Source organism: Equus quagga, chromosome 14 (genome assembly GCF_021613505.1).
Source record: "Equus quagga isolate Etosha38 chromosome 14, UCLA_HA_Equagga_1.0, whole genome shotgun sequence".
NCBI classification, from domain to species: domain Eukaryota; kingdom Metazoa; phylum Chordata; class Mammalia; order Perissodactyla; family Equidae; genus Equus; species Equus quagga.
This window is the reverse complement of record NC_060280.1, coordinates 94,410,926-94,424,988: the sequence shown is the minus strand read 5'-3', so window position 1 is coordinate 94,424,988 and position 14,063 is coordinate 94,410,926. Positions and strand designations below refer to the sequence as shown.

The 14,063-nt window shown below is 57.4% G+C and overlaps 1 protein-coding gene across 1 annotated transcript in view; it reads left to right on the top strand.

Moving 5' to 3' along the window:
- The first annotated feature begins 1,507 nt into the window (after window positions 1-1,507).
- Window positions 1,508-14,063, top strand: part of ANKRD24 (ankyrin repeat domain 24) — a 25,478-nt gene continuing 12,922 nt past the window's right edge. Inside the window, exons 1-5 of the mRNA XM_046638320.1 lie at window positions 1,508-1,545; window positions 12,553-12,639; window positions 12,741-12,871; window positions 12,954-13,042; window positions 13,902-13,966. Coding sequence (XP_046494276.1) covers window positions 1,510-1,545; window positions 12,553-12,639; window positions 12,741-12,871; window positions 12,954-13,042; window positions 13,902-13,966 — 408 coding nt within the window. The 5' untranslated portion in view covers window positions 1,508-1,509. The remainder of the gene's footprint in view (window positions 1,546-12,552; window positions 12,640-12,740; window positions 12,872-12,953; window positions 13,043-13,901; window positions 13,967-14,063) is intronic.

Below are 14,063 nucleotides of genomic sequence, written 5' to 3'. Positions count from 1 at the left end.
TGGGTGGATGGATGGATAGGTGGGTAGGTGTTGGATGGATAAGTAGGTGGGTGGATGCTGGGTGGATGGATGGATAGGTGGGTAGGTGTTGGATGGTGGGTGGATGTTGGATGGATGGATGGATGGATGGGTGGATGGATGGATGGATGGATGGGTGGTGGATGGATGGGTGGATGGATGAGTGGAGGGATGGGTGGATGGATGGGTGGGAGGATGGATGAGTAGATGGATGGTGAGTGGATGGTGGGTGGGTGTTGAAGGATTGGTGGATGGATGGATGGATGGATGGGTAGGTGGGAGGATGGTGGGTAGATGGCAGATGAAGCATGGCTGAAGGGTGCATGAAGAGCCATGAGAAGAAGAGTGGGGGTGAGTTGGGTGGTGGGCAGTGGGCGGATGTACAAGGGCTGGGCCAGGAGGACGGATGCACAGGTGAGTGGGTGGGTGGGTAGGAAGTGAAGGACGGCTTGGAGAATTCGTGTGCAGGTGGACAGGTGACAGACACGCCTTCACAGAAATCTCCCTCAGAACAGGAAGGAATCTCAAGCCGTACAGCTAGCAAAACATCCCCTTGAGATGGCCTTGCCTGACCTCCATACCCACACATGCATGGAACACATAACAGGCCAAGGTGGACAGGTGTGCTTGCACACACATGCCTCTTGCTCGCATGTGCAAATACGTGCACGCGGCCATCACGCCAGACCTCCACCCACCTTGGGTGGCTTGTCTCCGTGCTCTCACTCGCGCAGAGGCCAGCCCATTGTAAGGAGACTTGGCTGCCTGAATGTCGTTCTCCGATTCTCCAAGAAACATACCTTTGCGCTCAGAGGCCTCAGCTCTGGGCCTGGCCCCCCAGGAGCCCTTCACTGTTCAGGAAGACAGAACCAGCCCAGACGCTTCCAGCCTTCGAAGCCAGGGCTGGGGCAGAAGAAGAGACCCAACCAGGGCTGGGGGGACCCAGTTTGGGGAGTTAGAGCTCAGCCTGTGGATGACAGGCAAAGCTGATCAGAACACGGGATTTTAGAACTGGGCTGTGAAGGACGAATAGGAGTTCACCAGAGAAGAAAAAGACCAAAAAAAAAAAAAAAAGGCAGAAATAACTGCACAGATAAAAGCTTGGAGACCAGAAAAAACTCAGTCTGCTTGGGCAGCAGCATATATACTGGCGAGGTGCATTTATTGAGCACCTACTGTTTGCCAGGCTCTATGCTAGGGACTTCACTGGAAACTGACCACGAATTGGTCAAGAGGGGGTTATCTCCCTCGTTTTAAGGATGAGGGAAGTGAAACTCAGAGAGGGTACGAGACCCGCTGAAGGACACACAGCACTTAGGCGATGGGACAGGTCTGTGTCCTGCTTTACGGGCTGGTTTGGCCCAGGGAAGAGGAAGTGGTCCTTTCGAAGAAGGAGAGGCAGCCGGCCCTCCTGCCCACCTGGACTGATACCCCTCACCCCCTGCGGTTCCCCAGGTGGCCTGCGGAGAGGAGGGACGCCGGACGCCGGCCATGAAGACTCTCCGGGCACGGTTTAAGAAGACAGAGGTGAGTCTGAGGCCATCGACATGCCCGGGGTCCCCTAACTTCAGGCCCCCATCTCCCAGGGCCTGGCTGGAGGTCCACAGGGCCGTTGGGCTGTCGTCCTCTGTCCTTGGGCAGCTTTGATGCCAACAGGGCCCTCCCTGTTCCAAATGCTCCCGCGGGTCGTCGCCAGCCACAGGGTCAAGTTGACGCCTTTAGCATCCGGCCGCCTCCTGTCCCTTTTGTCTCTACCGCCCCCTCCTTCCCGCACCTGCCCTCTGCTTCCTCTGCAAGCTCTCCAACCACAGGACCTTTGCCCAGGCTGTTCCCTCCACCTGGAGCACCCTCTCCCTGCTTGGCTGCCCCCTCAGACCCCCCTGCCCCCCAATTCAGCTCCAGCAACACTTCTCCCGGAAGCTCTCCGCTCTCCCCGGCTGCAGTGACCACTTGCTTTTCTAAGGACCCGCTTTCTCGAGGACACCAATCTCTTGCTTTTGAGTCAGTCAGCAACTCTCTGTGCCAGGCGCTGCGCCAGGCACAGTGGGAAGAGCAGCGAGGAGGGCAGATGGAAATCCCTGCCCTCGGGGAGCCCGCAGTGCGTGGCGGGGGGGATGGGCAAGATAAATAAGGGAAAAGGTGTATTTTGTGCCACGGAGACCAAGGAAGCAAGGAGAGGGAATTGGAGCCTTTGGGGCTGGGAAAATGGTGACAGTTTTAAGGCAAGTTGGCGGGAAAGCCCTCCCCAGGAAGCTGATATGAGAGCAAAGAGCAGAAGGGAGAGAGGGAGGGAGCTGTGTGTGTATTTGCAGGAATTGCCTTCCAGGCGGAGGGAACAGCCAGTGCAAAGGCCCTGTGGTGGGGTCCAACTGGCTTCCCTCGCAGCTGTATCTTGGACTCTGAAGCCCCAGAGACAGAAGCTCCTTTCTCTGTCATCCCCACTCCTTCCCGATCCTGAAAGTCCCTGCCGGTCCAGGGCGGTCCAGGGCACAGACTAAGAGAATCTAAGTGAGGATTGGCGCCTAGAGCACCCCTTTGTGGCCGGCCTGGGGAATGCTTGACTTTGCACTTAGAGCACGAAGAAAGCAAGGTCCAGAGAGATTAACCTCCCTCTCCCGGTCACAAAGCAAAGCGACAATGGTAATTCACACCCACCCGGGCCTCATTTCAGAGCCCTTCGTCTTTCCACCACGTGGTAGGGCCTCCCCATTGGCAGGTATGGCCCAGAGCAATCAGAGAGGCTGCCTGGAGGGGGCAGCGCTGCAGAGGAGCCTGGAGAGACAAGGAAGGCACACCGAAGGGGGTCGGGCACCAGTGTGGCCAAAGGTTAGGAGGCTGGGCCAGGCCTGGTTGATTCAGGGGCATGATGGGGTGACAGGCACATTCCTGAGGCCGGGCCGGGGAGGGCCCAGCCCGAGGGGTCCTTGAAAGCCAGGAAGAAGGGGCAGAAGAGCAAGGCAGGCAGCTGTGGGTAGAAATCCCGTCCCCGACAAGCTGGGTGACTTTGGGTCTGTCACCACCATTCTGTGGCCTCCCTCACTTTCCCCAATTTATTTCATTTATTTTTGTTACTTATTGATTTTGACACTCCTTCTATGTTATTATTTATTTTAATTTTAGTTTGTAAATTGAATGTCACTGAATTCGTTTGTATTTATTTCATCTTACTTTTGTTTTTCTTTATTTGTATTCAAGCGCCAGAAAGAGCTTAGCGTGTGCTTTGCAGATAGGAGCTCATTTAATCCTCATAAGAATCCGATGACGTAGGAGCTTTTATTATCCCTACTTTATAGCTGAAGGAAGGAGGCCCAGAGATGTTAAGGAATTGCCCCAAGGTCACACAGCTAGGAAGTGAGACACCTGCCCTCCCCCAGGGCTGTGTTCCTGTGAACAGGATTGGGCCTCGTGGGGCGGGGAAGTTTGAAGTTGATTGAAAAGAGAGAGAGAGTGAGGGAGAAGGAGAGAGAGACAGAGAGAGAGAAAGGAATAAATGGCTCATTAACCGCCTACCAAACGGCGTGGGGTCAGCTTCATTCCCTGGGGAACGATCCTAAAACTTTCCGTCCCCTTTGGAACCGATTCCTGACTCACATTGCTCCCCTTTGACCCCAAGAATTCCCGAGAAGTGGCAGCCAGTGATCAACCAGACCGTGTGATGGTTTAACTTCCAAAGCGGAATTCTGTTGAAATCAAATCCTTGTAAGAGTTTGTGCAGCAAAAAAAAAAAAAAAAAAAAAAATTGGGGACGTGGGTGTGTTTTGATAGGGGCGTGGCGCAGAGTCAAGGGGAGGGAGGTGGGAGGGTGTTAAAACCCCAAACTGGGTGTGAGGGTTCCTGCGGGTGTCCGGGAGGGCGGGGACAAGCCGGGAGAGGCCTGGGGCTGGGCAGCCGGAGCTGCAGACGGGAGGAAGGGGGCGGCGGGAAGCTCGTCCTCCGTCCCCACCCCCCGACCTGGCATCTCGCTGTCCCTCTGTCGTCCACCTGCCCGGCTCGGTTTCTCAGCAGCCGGCGGGAGTCAGGTTCGGCTTTTGTTTGGCTCCCCAGGGGGAGGACAGCCAAGCCCCATGACTGCAGAGGTCACGCCTCCTTGTCTTTCTGGACCTTTGTCGTCAGCGCACCCAGTCCAGCCTCCACCCCTGCGCTCCGCTCCTTCCCTGCTGCCCGCGGAGAAACCCTCCTGCTTTTTTCCCACCAGCCTTTTCTTCAAGGCCCAGATGATGGCCACACTCGCTGGGAGCCTTCTTGGGGCCTCTCCTGGCCTCACTTTTTCCATCCACAAGATGGGAGGTGACTGGAGCCGTGACCCTCGTCTTTGGACTCCCACCACCTCCTGAGTCAGGTCTTAGGAAAACCCCACAAGCAAGAAGATCGGGATTTTTAGAGATTCGTAGACCCCCCCCAGTGCCTCAATGCTTCTTGGAAAGTCCGTCTGTCTGCCTCACGCTTTGGTTCTCCAGAGTTGCTGTTTCTTTCTTTCTTTCTTCCCACAGACATTTATTGAGCACCTACTCAATGCCAGGCCCTGTTGTCGTTGTAGTGGAGGAAGACAGTTCCTCTACCCTCTAGGTCCTTCTGGCTGGTCTAGGAATTAAATTGACATGAGACAGAATAACAGGAGAAGATCAAACAAGGTTTAATAACATTCATGCATGGGAGAAACCCCGGAAAATTGAGTAACTGGCCGAAATGGCTGAAGCCACCACCTTGAGTAGCATCTTCAGCTAAGGACAAAGGAGGATGTTGGGGGTAGTGGCTTGGGGCCTTCAAAGGAGAGGAAGACGATTCATATGGAGATGGGAATGCACATGTTTGATAAATGTGTGCTGGGCCACCCGTAGACAGTGGGACCCCAGGAGAGAGAACTTCCATAAGAGTCGGCTTAGCAAGGTTCCTCGCAGCCTGTGGTACCCAGAGTTATCTGCGGTGCTGGTCTGTCCTGGGGCCGGGCTTTCTGTCTTACATTCTTTTAGGCAGTTAGGGGGAAGGTCAAAGCTTCTTTCAGAGTCTTTTGTCCTTAAAAATAAGCCAAAGAGATGCATTTTGGGGCAGCCAATTCTGATCCCCCACATGGTGCCGGAGTTCTGAGCCAGCTTCACGGACCTGACACTGAACCTCTTCGTCTTAAGTTCGTGTGCTTGACGTGCAATACGCCGATTGTGGAGACATCGCGTGCCCGGAGATGGAGAAAGGTTTATTCAAATTGGCCAAAATGAGAAGGCAGGGGATAGGTTGTCTCAAATCCACCTTAACAAAGGAAGAAAGAAGGGGGTTTTATAGCGCTAAGGGGCTTAGTGGGAGGAGTTTCAGAGAAACAAAGGGGAAATCCGTGTTTCTTTCACTCCAGACAAGCCCCTGGGCGATCTGACTTCTGGGCGTCAGCAGCAGCTGGGGGCTGGTTATCTGGCGATCGTAACTTCCTTGAAGGCGCTCTCTTTCTTCTGTATAACAAGCTCATAAATCCTCGTGACCCTGGCGTCGTCTGTAACTAGCCAAGACCAGTGTGAGGCGACCTGGGTTTTAACCATTTTTTTGAAATCACTTCTGTGTGCATGCGTGGTGCAAGAGGGATGTCAGGGCGCTGATTTTGATGCTAGTTTTGTGCATGTGCAAAGCTCGGCAACACAGCCATGAGAGAAACCGATGCCCATGTGGGAAGAAGGGGGACGGTTCGAGAAGAAGGGGGACGGGATGGGTACTTTCAGTTTTAACCCTTTATAGACTGGGGTTAGTGACCCCAGTCAGTCCCCCCCATTCTAGGTTCATTCCTCAATCTTGAGGAGCTTGGGGGTGGTTCTTATCTGGCTTTTTCCTGATGAATGGGGGCGTCGTAGGGACAAGGGAGGAAGGACATTGTGGGGCTCGAAGTTGGAAATGTTCACAAGTAACGGGACTGGCCTGAAACTATGTCTGGAAGAAGACTGCAGTCCGAGATTTTACAAGTTGTCGGAATAACCTATCTTGCAGATTCATGCATATGTTGCAACAACAGTAGACACCACAACAGAGGCAAATACCACCCATGATTATAATAACTAGAATTATGAATAACTTTTTCCACCAGGCCATTCCTGAACCCCCAAACCAGGGAGAAATCCAATCATTAAAAGACAAGGTAGGGGGCTGGCCTGGTGGATGAGTCCATGTGCTCCACCTCAGCTGCCCGGGGTTTGCAGGTTCGGATCCCAGGCGCGGACCTACGCACCGCTCATCAAGCCATGCTGTGGCGGCATCCCACATACAAAATAGAGGAAGATTGGCACAGAGGTTAGCTCAGGGCCAATCTTCCTCACCAAAAAAAAAAAAAAAAAAGGATCAGGATCAACCATAACATTGCTTCCAGAATTGTCAGGGATGTGTACACAACATTCAGTTGTCATAATGGCACAGGCATCTCCCTGGGCAGCAGCTGAGACATCCACAAGCATCCTATTTTGAAGGACTCCTTTCCTTCTTAAGGCCACCTCGGAACTGAGGAGGGAGAGGCTCTGCTTAGTCTCCTCCGAGGCCCTAATCGTATCATCATTAAGGGAGTCCATGTGCCAGATGACATCCTCGGTCCCTAAGGGGGGGACCAAGATTGCAGTGCAGGGACGGTACCTGTGGGAGACGGAACGAGTCCATCGATGAGACAGAAGTGCGTGATTGGCAGGTGTGCGTACGGACTTCTGCCATCGGCCTTGCCTCCCGGCCAGACTACAGCCCATCGTCCCTGCCATTTGTAAAACGGAGCCCTCGGCCCCTTTGTCCAGTCCCTTCTCCAGCGGCCTTCCTCCTTCCAACAGGCACACTGATTTCTTCCAAGAAGCGACTTTTCTTGCTTTCTCCCCTTTGTCTGGGGCTTGGGTCCCTTCTCAGCAGACCCCTCTGATCGTTAGTCAAAGCGGCTGCTAGGAATTTGGCCGCTGTTTCACTTCTTGCCCTCTTTTCCTTTCATTTTGCCGTTCTTTAGGGTGTTCTTGAGAACAAAAACCTTATAAGCCACCTCCACTGGGTGGGAAATAGGCAGGTAGGGCGCCTTCTGATTTCTGTCACTCTTGTTGGATATCAAGCACGCTCTGGCCAAGAAAGATCATATTCATTCTTCTAGAATTTTCCGGACTCTCGGGGTCCAACTCTGTATATTTTCCCTGGGCTTCAAAGATGCGTTCCAGGAAGGCAGAAGGGTTTTCATCTGCCTCCTGTCTAATTTCTTGCACTTTATTTAGGCTTTCAATCTTTGGGGCCCCTTTCCTGAGACCCGTTAAGATACAATCTCGAGGGTGCGGCCCGGAGGCGTAAGTCTGGGACGCTCCACTTCGGCGGCCTGGGTTCACGGGTTCGGATCCTGGGTGTGGACCCACACACCGCTCATCAGCTATGCTGTGGCAGTGACCCGCATATAAAGTGGAGGAAGATGGGCACAGATGGTAGCTCAGGGCCAATCTTCCTCACCAAAAAAAAAAAAGAAAAGAAAAAAGAAAAGTGGTGGTAAAGAGGCTGACAGGCTGCATTAGTCCAGTGGGGCGTCCATCTTCATCTAGGCCCCCTGTGGGGACTGTCTTAATGGAAATGGTCCCGCAGGGGATATGGATGGTCCCCAACTGAACTGGATGCCCTGGTGGGTGCGAGAAGGAGAGAACCACATCTCCCGGTTTCTCCAGGGAGTGGTCTGAGGAAGCACAGAGGGAGGGGTGTATTGGAAGAGGGGCAGGAATTGCTGAAGTAGGGGTCCTGGATCCACAGGGAGGAGGACCACCAGGACCCAAAAAGAGATTATTTAGAGAGCATGACGGGTTCGGGGTCATCGCCCTTGTAGCCAGAGTGGCCAGGGTTGAGGCAGATACGGAGCGATTGGCCATCACGAGGGTCAGGGTCATTGATGGGGCCAGAGCCCTGGGTTCCTGGTGACAAATCGTCCCCAGAAGGGTCTTCTTCTGATGGCAACATAGGACCCTTTTCTTCGGAAGACGCATCGCCTGTTCTTTTCGAGGCCTCAAATTGTCCTGCCAAGATTTTACATCCAGCTCGATCAAGCTCCTTCTGCTTGAGGACCCTAAAAGACTCAACAGCAGGGAATTCCGTCCCCTTCCCCGTCCATCGACAAGACAAATCTAAGTGCAAAATAATGTTATATCTCAGGGGCCCACTTCGGGGCCAGACTTGGCCTGATCCTGAGGGATGCGGGGGCCAAGCTGGGTTCATTTTCCTTCCTCTCGTGGGGCTGTCCCTGTAGTTGGGCCGGTTTTGGAGACGGCAGCAGTGGGTGGGGCTGATCTTGGGGGTGGAACTTCCCTATCCCATAGCTCCACCCCCACTGAGTACAAAAACCCAAAGTGCCAAACCACAGTTCTTACCGACGAGCCTGGGAGTGTCAGAAACAGCCAGAAGCTGCCGGTTCTCGCCAGGGGCCAGGGCTTGTCTGTCCCAAACAAGTGGAAATTAGCTCAGTCTCCCAAATTGAGATGGGTGTTCCCCACCCACCCCCGTCCCCGGTTGGGTACCCAAATGAGCACTCAGCTGTCCGACGGATGTAGACGTCGCTATTCGGAGATGCTTTCTTCCGAAGCAACCAGGGGTTCGGGAGGCGGGAGTAAACACTCAGATCTGTCACCCCAAAGGATGGGAGGCAGAGGGGTTAAAGTTTGTCAGGAATGTGACCACCTGCCAGGAGACAGGTGGCGACATCAGGGGATCTGCAGGTGGGTGTCCTCGGCCGTCTGCCTCCGTGATGGACGGCGGACTTTGGGCACCAGGAGGAGCTGGGGTCTGGGAAGCTTCAGCCCCTCGGTCTTCTCTGGACATCTGTTTCCCTGCAAAAGGGCTTCGAGGCCCCATAACTAGCCAGGACTTCGGTGTGAGGTCACCTGGGTTTTAGCGATTGTCTTAAATCACTTCTGCGTGCGTGCGTGGCACCAGAGGGCGGTCAGGGCGCTGAGCTCGACGCTAGTTTCGTGCATCTGTGAAACTCCGAGTACAGGGGTGAGAGAAACCGATGCCCACGGGGAAATATAGTTCGGGAAGAGGTGCAAGGGGACGGGGACGTTTGGTTTTAACCCCTTATACGCTGGGGTGCATGTTGGGGACGATGACGACGTCAAGACGAGCCGAGAGCCTCCACCAGGGAGGCTGTTCCGGGCAGGGACGGGCACATTTTTCCTGCAAAGGGCGGAGCAGTAAAGATTTCCAGCTCCGCAGGAACCTCTGGCCTCAATTCTGTCACCGCAGCTTGGAGAAGCCGGAGCCGGCTGTACGCCGATGGGCCAGGCTCCGCCCCGGGAACACGATTTATGGACGCGGAAACGGGAATTTCACGATTGTCACGTGTCAGGAAATAGTCTCTCTTGATTTTTTCCCACCACCACATATAAGTGTAAAAACCGTCCTTAGCTTTTGAGCTGGACAAGACCAGCCGTTGGGGGCGGGATTCGGCCTCAGGGACTGGCAGCTGGCAGAAGGGAACAAGGGCAGAAGCCGGGAGAGCAGGGAGGGGGTGTCCTCCAGGTGGAGCCCCCCGGGGTGGGGCCACCAGGGACGAGAAGGACGGGACCTGGAATGGTACAGCCACCGGGGCTGGCTGGTGGAGTGGGGGTGGGGTGAGAGGCAGCAGGCAGATGGGGCCACAACTTGGCCCGAGCCCCTGGGGATGGCAGTGTCCGTGGCGTGTCACACGCGGCCTCCATGGGCGTTGGGTCTGAACGTGCAGGGCACCCCGGACGACGGGCCGAGGGCAGCTGGAAATTCTCGCACCACCCACCCTAAGCCAGTGGTTCTCCACACGTCGGCGCGATTCTGCCCCCCAGGAGACCCAGGGCGGTATCTGGGGACATTTGTGGTTGTCACACTGGGGGTGCTGCTGGCGTCAAGTGGGTGGGGGCCAGGGATGCTGCTCAACCCCTCACAGTGTCCAGGATGGCCCCCCAGAGAATGACCCGACCCGTGTCTGCCGTCCCAGAGGGGAGGAACCCAGCTCTGTGGTGTCTGTTGCATTATCCATCCCATTTAGCAGTTGGGGAATTGAGGCTCAGAGAGGGAGAGTGACTGGCCCAAGGTCACACAGCAGATATAACGTGACCAAGCTGGATTCAAACTCCTCCGCCTGTCTGCAGTCACTGCTCCTAAATTCACGTTCTGGAAGGCCTGTCTCTTCCCTCATCGCTTCTCTCTCCTGGAATCCCGCCTTCCCCCTTCTGCTGGCCCCGTTGTGAATTTGCAGCCACATCAACACAGTGGACTTCCCCAGCTTTTGCGACCTTCCATGACTCCCCTGACGCCCCACACTCTTGGTTCCCCCCACTTCCTGAGACGCCCCTCCTCGGTCTCCTTTGCCAGCGCCTCCTCCTCTGCCCCCCCTTTAAGTGGGCCCCCTGCCCCCCACCAAGTCCTGGAGCAGGGCAGAGGCAACCAGGGGAGCGGTGATTTCACGGTTTTTCCTGAACATGATCCTGTCCCTGCCACCCCCTGACTCCCACCCATCCTTCACGTTCCGGCTCAGATGTCCTCTCCTCCAGGAAGCCCTCCCTGACTGCCCAGATCGTGTCAGGAGTGGAGCTCCCGGCTTGCCTGGGCTTCCCCCGTGACACCCTGGTTTTTAAGCCCGTGGGTGTGTCTGTCTCCCTGGGGACCTCAGTGATAGCAAGGACAACTGTCTTTGTCACCACTGAGTCCCAACGCCCAGGGCAGTGCCGGGCACCCCAGGGGACAAATGGACTGAATGCTTGAAATTCGCATGCTCCGGGGGCTTGGCCTGCTGAGTCCTTCCTTAACTCGGGAACATTTCCAGGCTGTCCTGCCCCACCCTGGGGAGCCAGGCCCTGTCCCTGGGAGGCCTCAGCCCGGCCCTGCGCGGGAGGGGCTCCCGGTCTGAGAAAAGAGCCAGCGGAACACAGCCCCGTGGAGGAACCCTGTCCCCTCCTTGCCTCCGTGCTTCCACGGAGCATCTATGCCATCCCGAGTCCCCGGGACTCAGCATTCCACATGGACCCGGGCCCCGCCACATCTCTCGCTGATGAATGAATCCGTGTGTCTGGCGCGGGTACTGTGCACCAGGCACCGTGCTGTTGAGTGCTTGGTGCATAGTACTGTTTATTAGGAAACCCATTTCCCGGATGAGGAAAGTGGAGGCCAAAGCAGGTAAGTAAATATCTTGGCTGAGTCACTTCGGTGGTCCATGCGGGGGGTGCGCAGGGCGGGGCCCCGGATTGGAAGTCAGGTGTGTCAGCGTGCAGATCCCCCCCCCTCACTGGAGACGAGAGAATGAATGAGCGGGTGAGGGAACGAATGAATGGATGAGTGAGCGAGCGAGAGCACCAAGGCCCAGCGGCGGTGGGAGGTTCTATCTCTCGAGGGTCCAGGTCCCGAGTCCCCTGCGACCCCCCGGCCAGCCTGGAGGAGGCGCACCTGGGCGCAGGCGGGTCCCCGGAGACCCTTCCGCGCATCCTCCAGGTGGTGGCGGGAAGGTGAGGGGGGGCCGGGGTGGTACCCTCCTTCCTCCCCGCCCCCCAGCCCCCTCCCTGGCGCTCCCCCCCCCCGGGGGGGGGGGGCGGCCGGGGGGGGGGCGGCGGGCGGGGCGCGCGGGGGAGGGGCCTCCGGGCGGGCGGGGCGACCGAGCCCCGGCAGCGCGCGCCCCTCCCTGCGGCCCCTCCGCCCGGACGGCTCCCGGCGCCCCGGACGCCATGAAGCAGCTGTGTCTGTGCGCCGCCGCCTCCTGCGCGGTAGGGCCGACGAGGGGGGCGCGCGAGCGGGCGGGCGGGGCGCGGGCCCTTCCTCCCCCCTCCCCGCCCCCAGCCGCGCGGGCCTGGACCCCCCACCCCCGGACCCCGGAAGGATGAACAGGGAGGAGGCGGCGTGGGGCGAGGGGGGGACAGAGATGGGGGAGATGGGTGATGGATGGGACATTTGGGGAGACGTGGGGGCATCTGGGGAGACGGTTTGCAGGACAGATGGGGACCCCCAGGAGAATTTATAGGACATTTAGAGACAGAGTTTCAGGGAACAGTTTGGGATGGGGTCCTTTCGGGGGACAATTGGGACGACATTTTTGGCTACAGATATTGACATTTGGAGAACAATTTTGGAGGACATTCGAAGGATGTTTTGGGAGGACATTTCTGGGATGGATGACGGGTTATGGGGGGGTGACTTGGGCAACACTTAGCGACTTTGGCGAGGACATTTTGGAAGGTATTTCAGGCCACGGCTGTAGGGGAACAGATCTTGTGACATTTTGGGGACAATTGTGGCATTTCAGGGTGGCCGTAGAAGGATAGATGGCAGAGACCGTTCTGAGGGACATTCGAAGGGACCCTTTTAGGGTTTCTGGGGGGAGGCTTTGGAGGGTAGTTGGGGAAGATGTGGGTCACTGTGATGGGGCCATGTTGGGAAGGTGGCTCTTTGCCCAGGAACAGGCTGGCGACCTGGAGGGGGGGGACTTTTGGGAACGATGCTAGGGGCCGATGCTGGCAGTGGGTGTTGGATGGCCAGCTGGGGCGGTGGACCTGGGGACACAGGCCTGGGGACGCTGCCTCAGCCCCCCACCCAGGACCACCTCCCCCGCAGCTGCGGCTCGGCCCCCCCAACCTCGGCTCCTGCCCGCCCTGCGGCCCCTGCCCCATCCCGAAGCCGGCAGCCAGAGGCAGGTGCCAGGCAAGTGCCCAGGGGCGGGGGGGAGAGCCCAGAGCCCCTGCCAGGGGGAGCGGGGAGGGGGCGGCGGCCCGGCCCCATGCTCCTCTGGGTGCCCCCCGCAGAGCCAGGACTGGGGGAAAAGCGACGAGCGGCTGCTGCAGGCCGTGGAAAACAACGACGCCTCGCGGGTGGCTGCCCTCATCACCCGTAAGGGGCTGGTGCCCACGAAGCTGGACCCCGAGGGCAAGTCCGCGTGAGTGCCCACTCCCTGGGGGTAGAGGGTGACAGCTCAGGGGTGGCCACCCTGTGGCCGACCCCTGGCCTCTGACCTCCAGGTTCCACCTGGCGGCCATGAGGGGTGCAGCCAGCTGTCTGGAGGTGATGCTGGCCCACGGCGCCAACGTCATGAGCACGGACGGGGCAGGTACTGCCTGCCGGGCCCCTGGGGAGGGAGGAGGAACTCAGACCAGCTGCCCGGCCAGGCCCTGCTTCAAGGCCTCAGTGTCCTGCTGAGGAAGGGGTTCCCTCCAGTGCCCCTGGGGTGGCACAGGGGCCGGTTAGGCTGTGATGCCCAAGGACACAGACCCGGGTTGGCATTGAGCAAGGTGAGTCAGCTTGTGGAAGGGGAGCAGCTGGGATTCAGCTAGTGGCCGAACCAGGGGAAGTAGCTGGAACAGCGGGGTATCTGAGCTTGAGGAGTATTTGGGGCCATGAGAATGGCATCGAGTTCGGGGGAGTATCTGAGCGACGTGGAGTAGCTGGGGTTCAGAGGTCGCTGGAGCTCTGGGAGTAGCTGGGACAAAAGGAGAATCTGGGTGTGTGATGTAACTAGGGATGGGAGGGCATAACAGAGAGTAGCCAGGATGTGCGGAGTAGCTGGGGGTCTGTAGAGTATCACGGACGGACATAGCAGGCACGTGGAATAGCAGAGGTGTGTGGATTAGCAGGAACATATAGAACAACCGTGGATTCTGAGGGACAGAGCTGGCCCTTCAGTGTCGTTAAGCGTGTGGAGTAGCTGGGGACGTGGGGAGTAGCTGGGACCATAGGGCTTGAGGAGTGGGTGGGCGTGGAGCAGCTGAGATGAGGTCGTCTGGGACACAGGCTGGCCGGGGCTTGGAGAGTCTCTGGCCACAGGGAGTGGCACGGTTTTGAGAAGGACGTGGGGTTTGGGGCTTCCCAGCTGCTGGGAGACTCGTCACAGAGAGTTGACAGGGCAGCTCGGGGCGCAGCCGGAAGCTCCTGGGCATGTGGAGCCCTGGTCAGTCTTGTCTCCCTTCCAGGTTACAATGCCCTCCACCTGGCCGCCAAGTACGGGCACCCGCAGTGCTTGAAGCAGCTGCTGCAGGTCATTGCCTTTCTTGTCTCAGATGCTCCCTGACCCTCAGATGCTCCCCAAACCCCAGATACTCCCCAAACCTCAGATACTCCCTGAACACCAGATA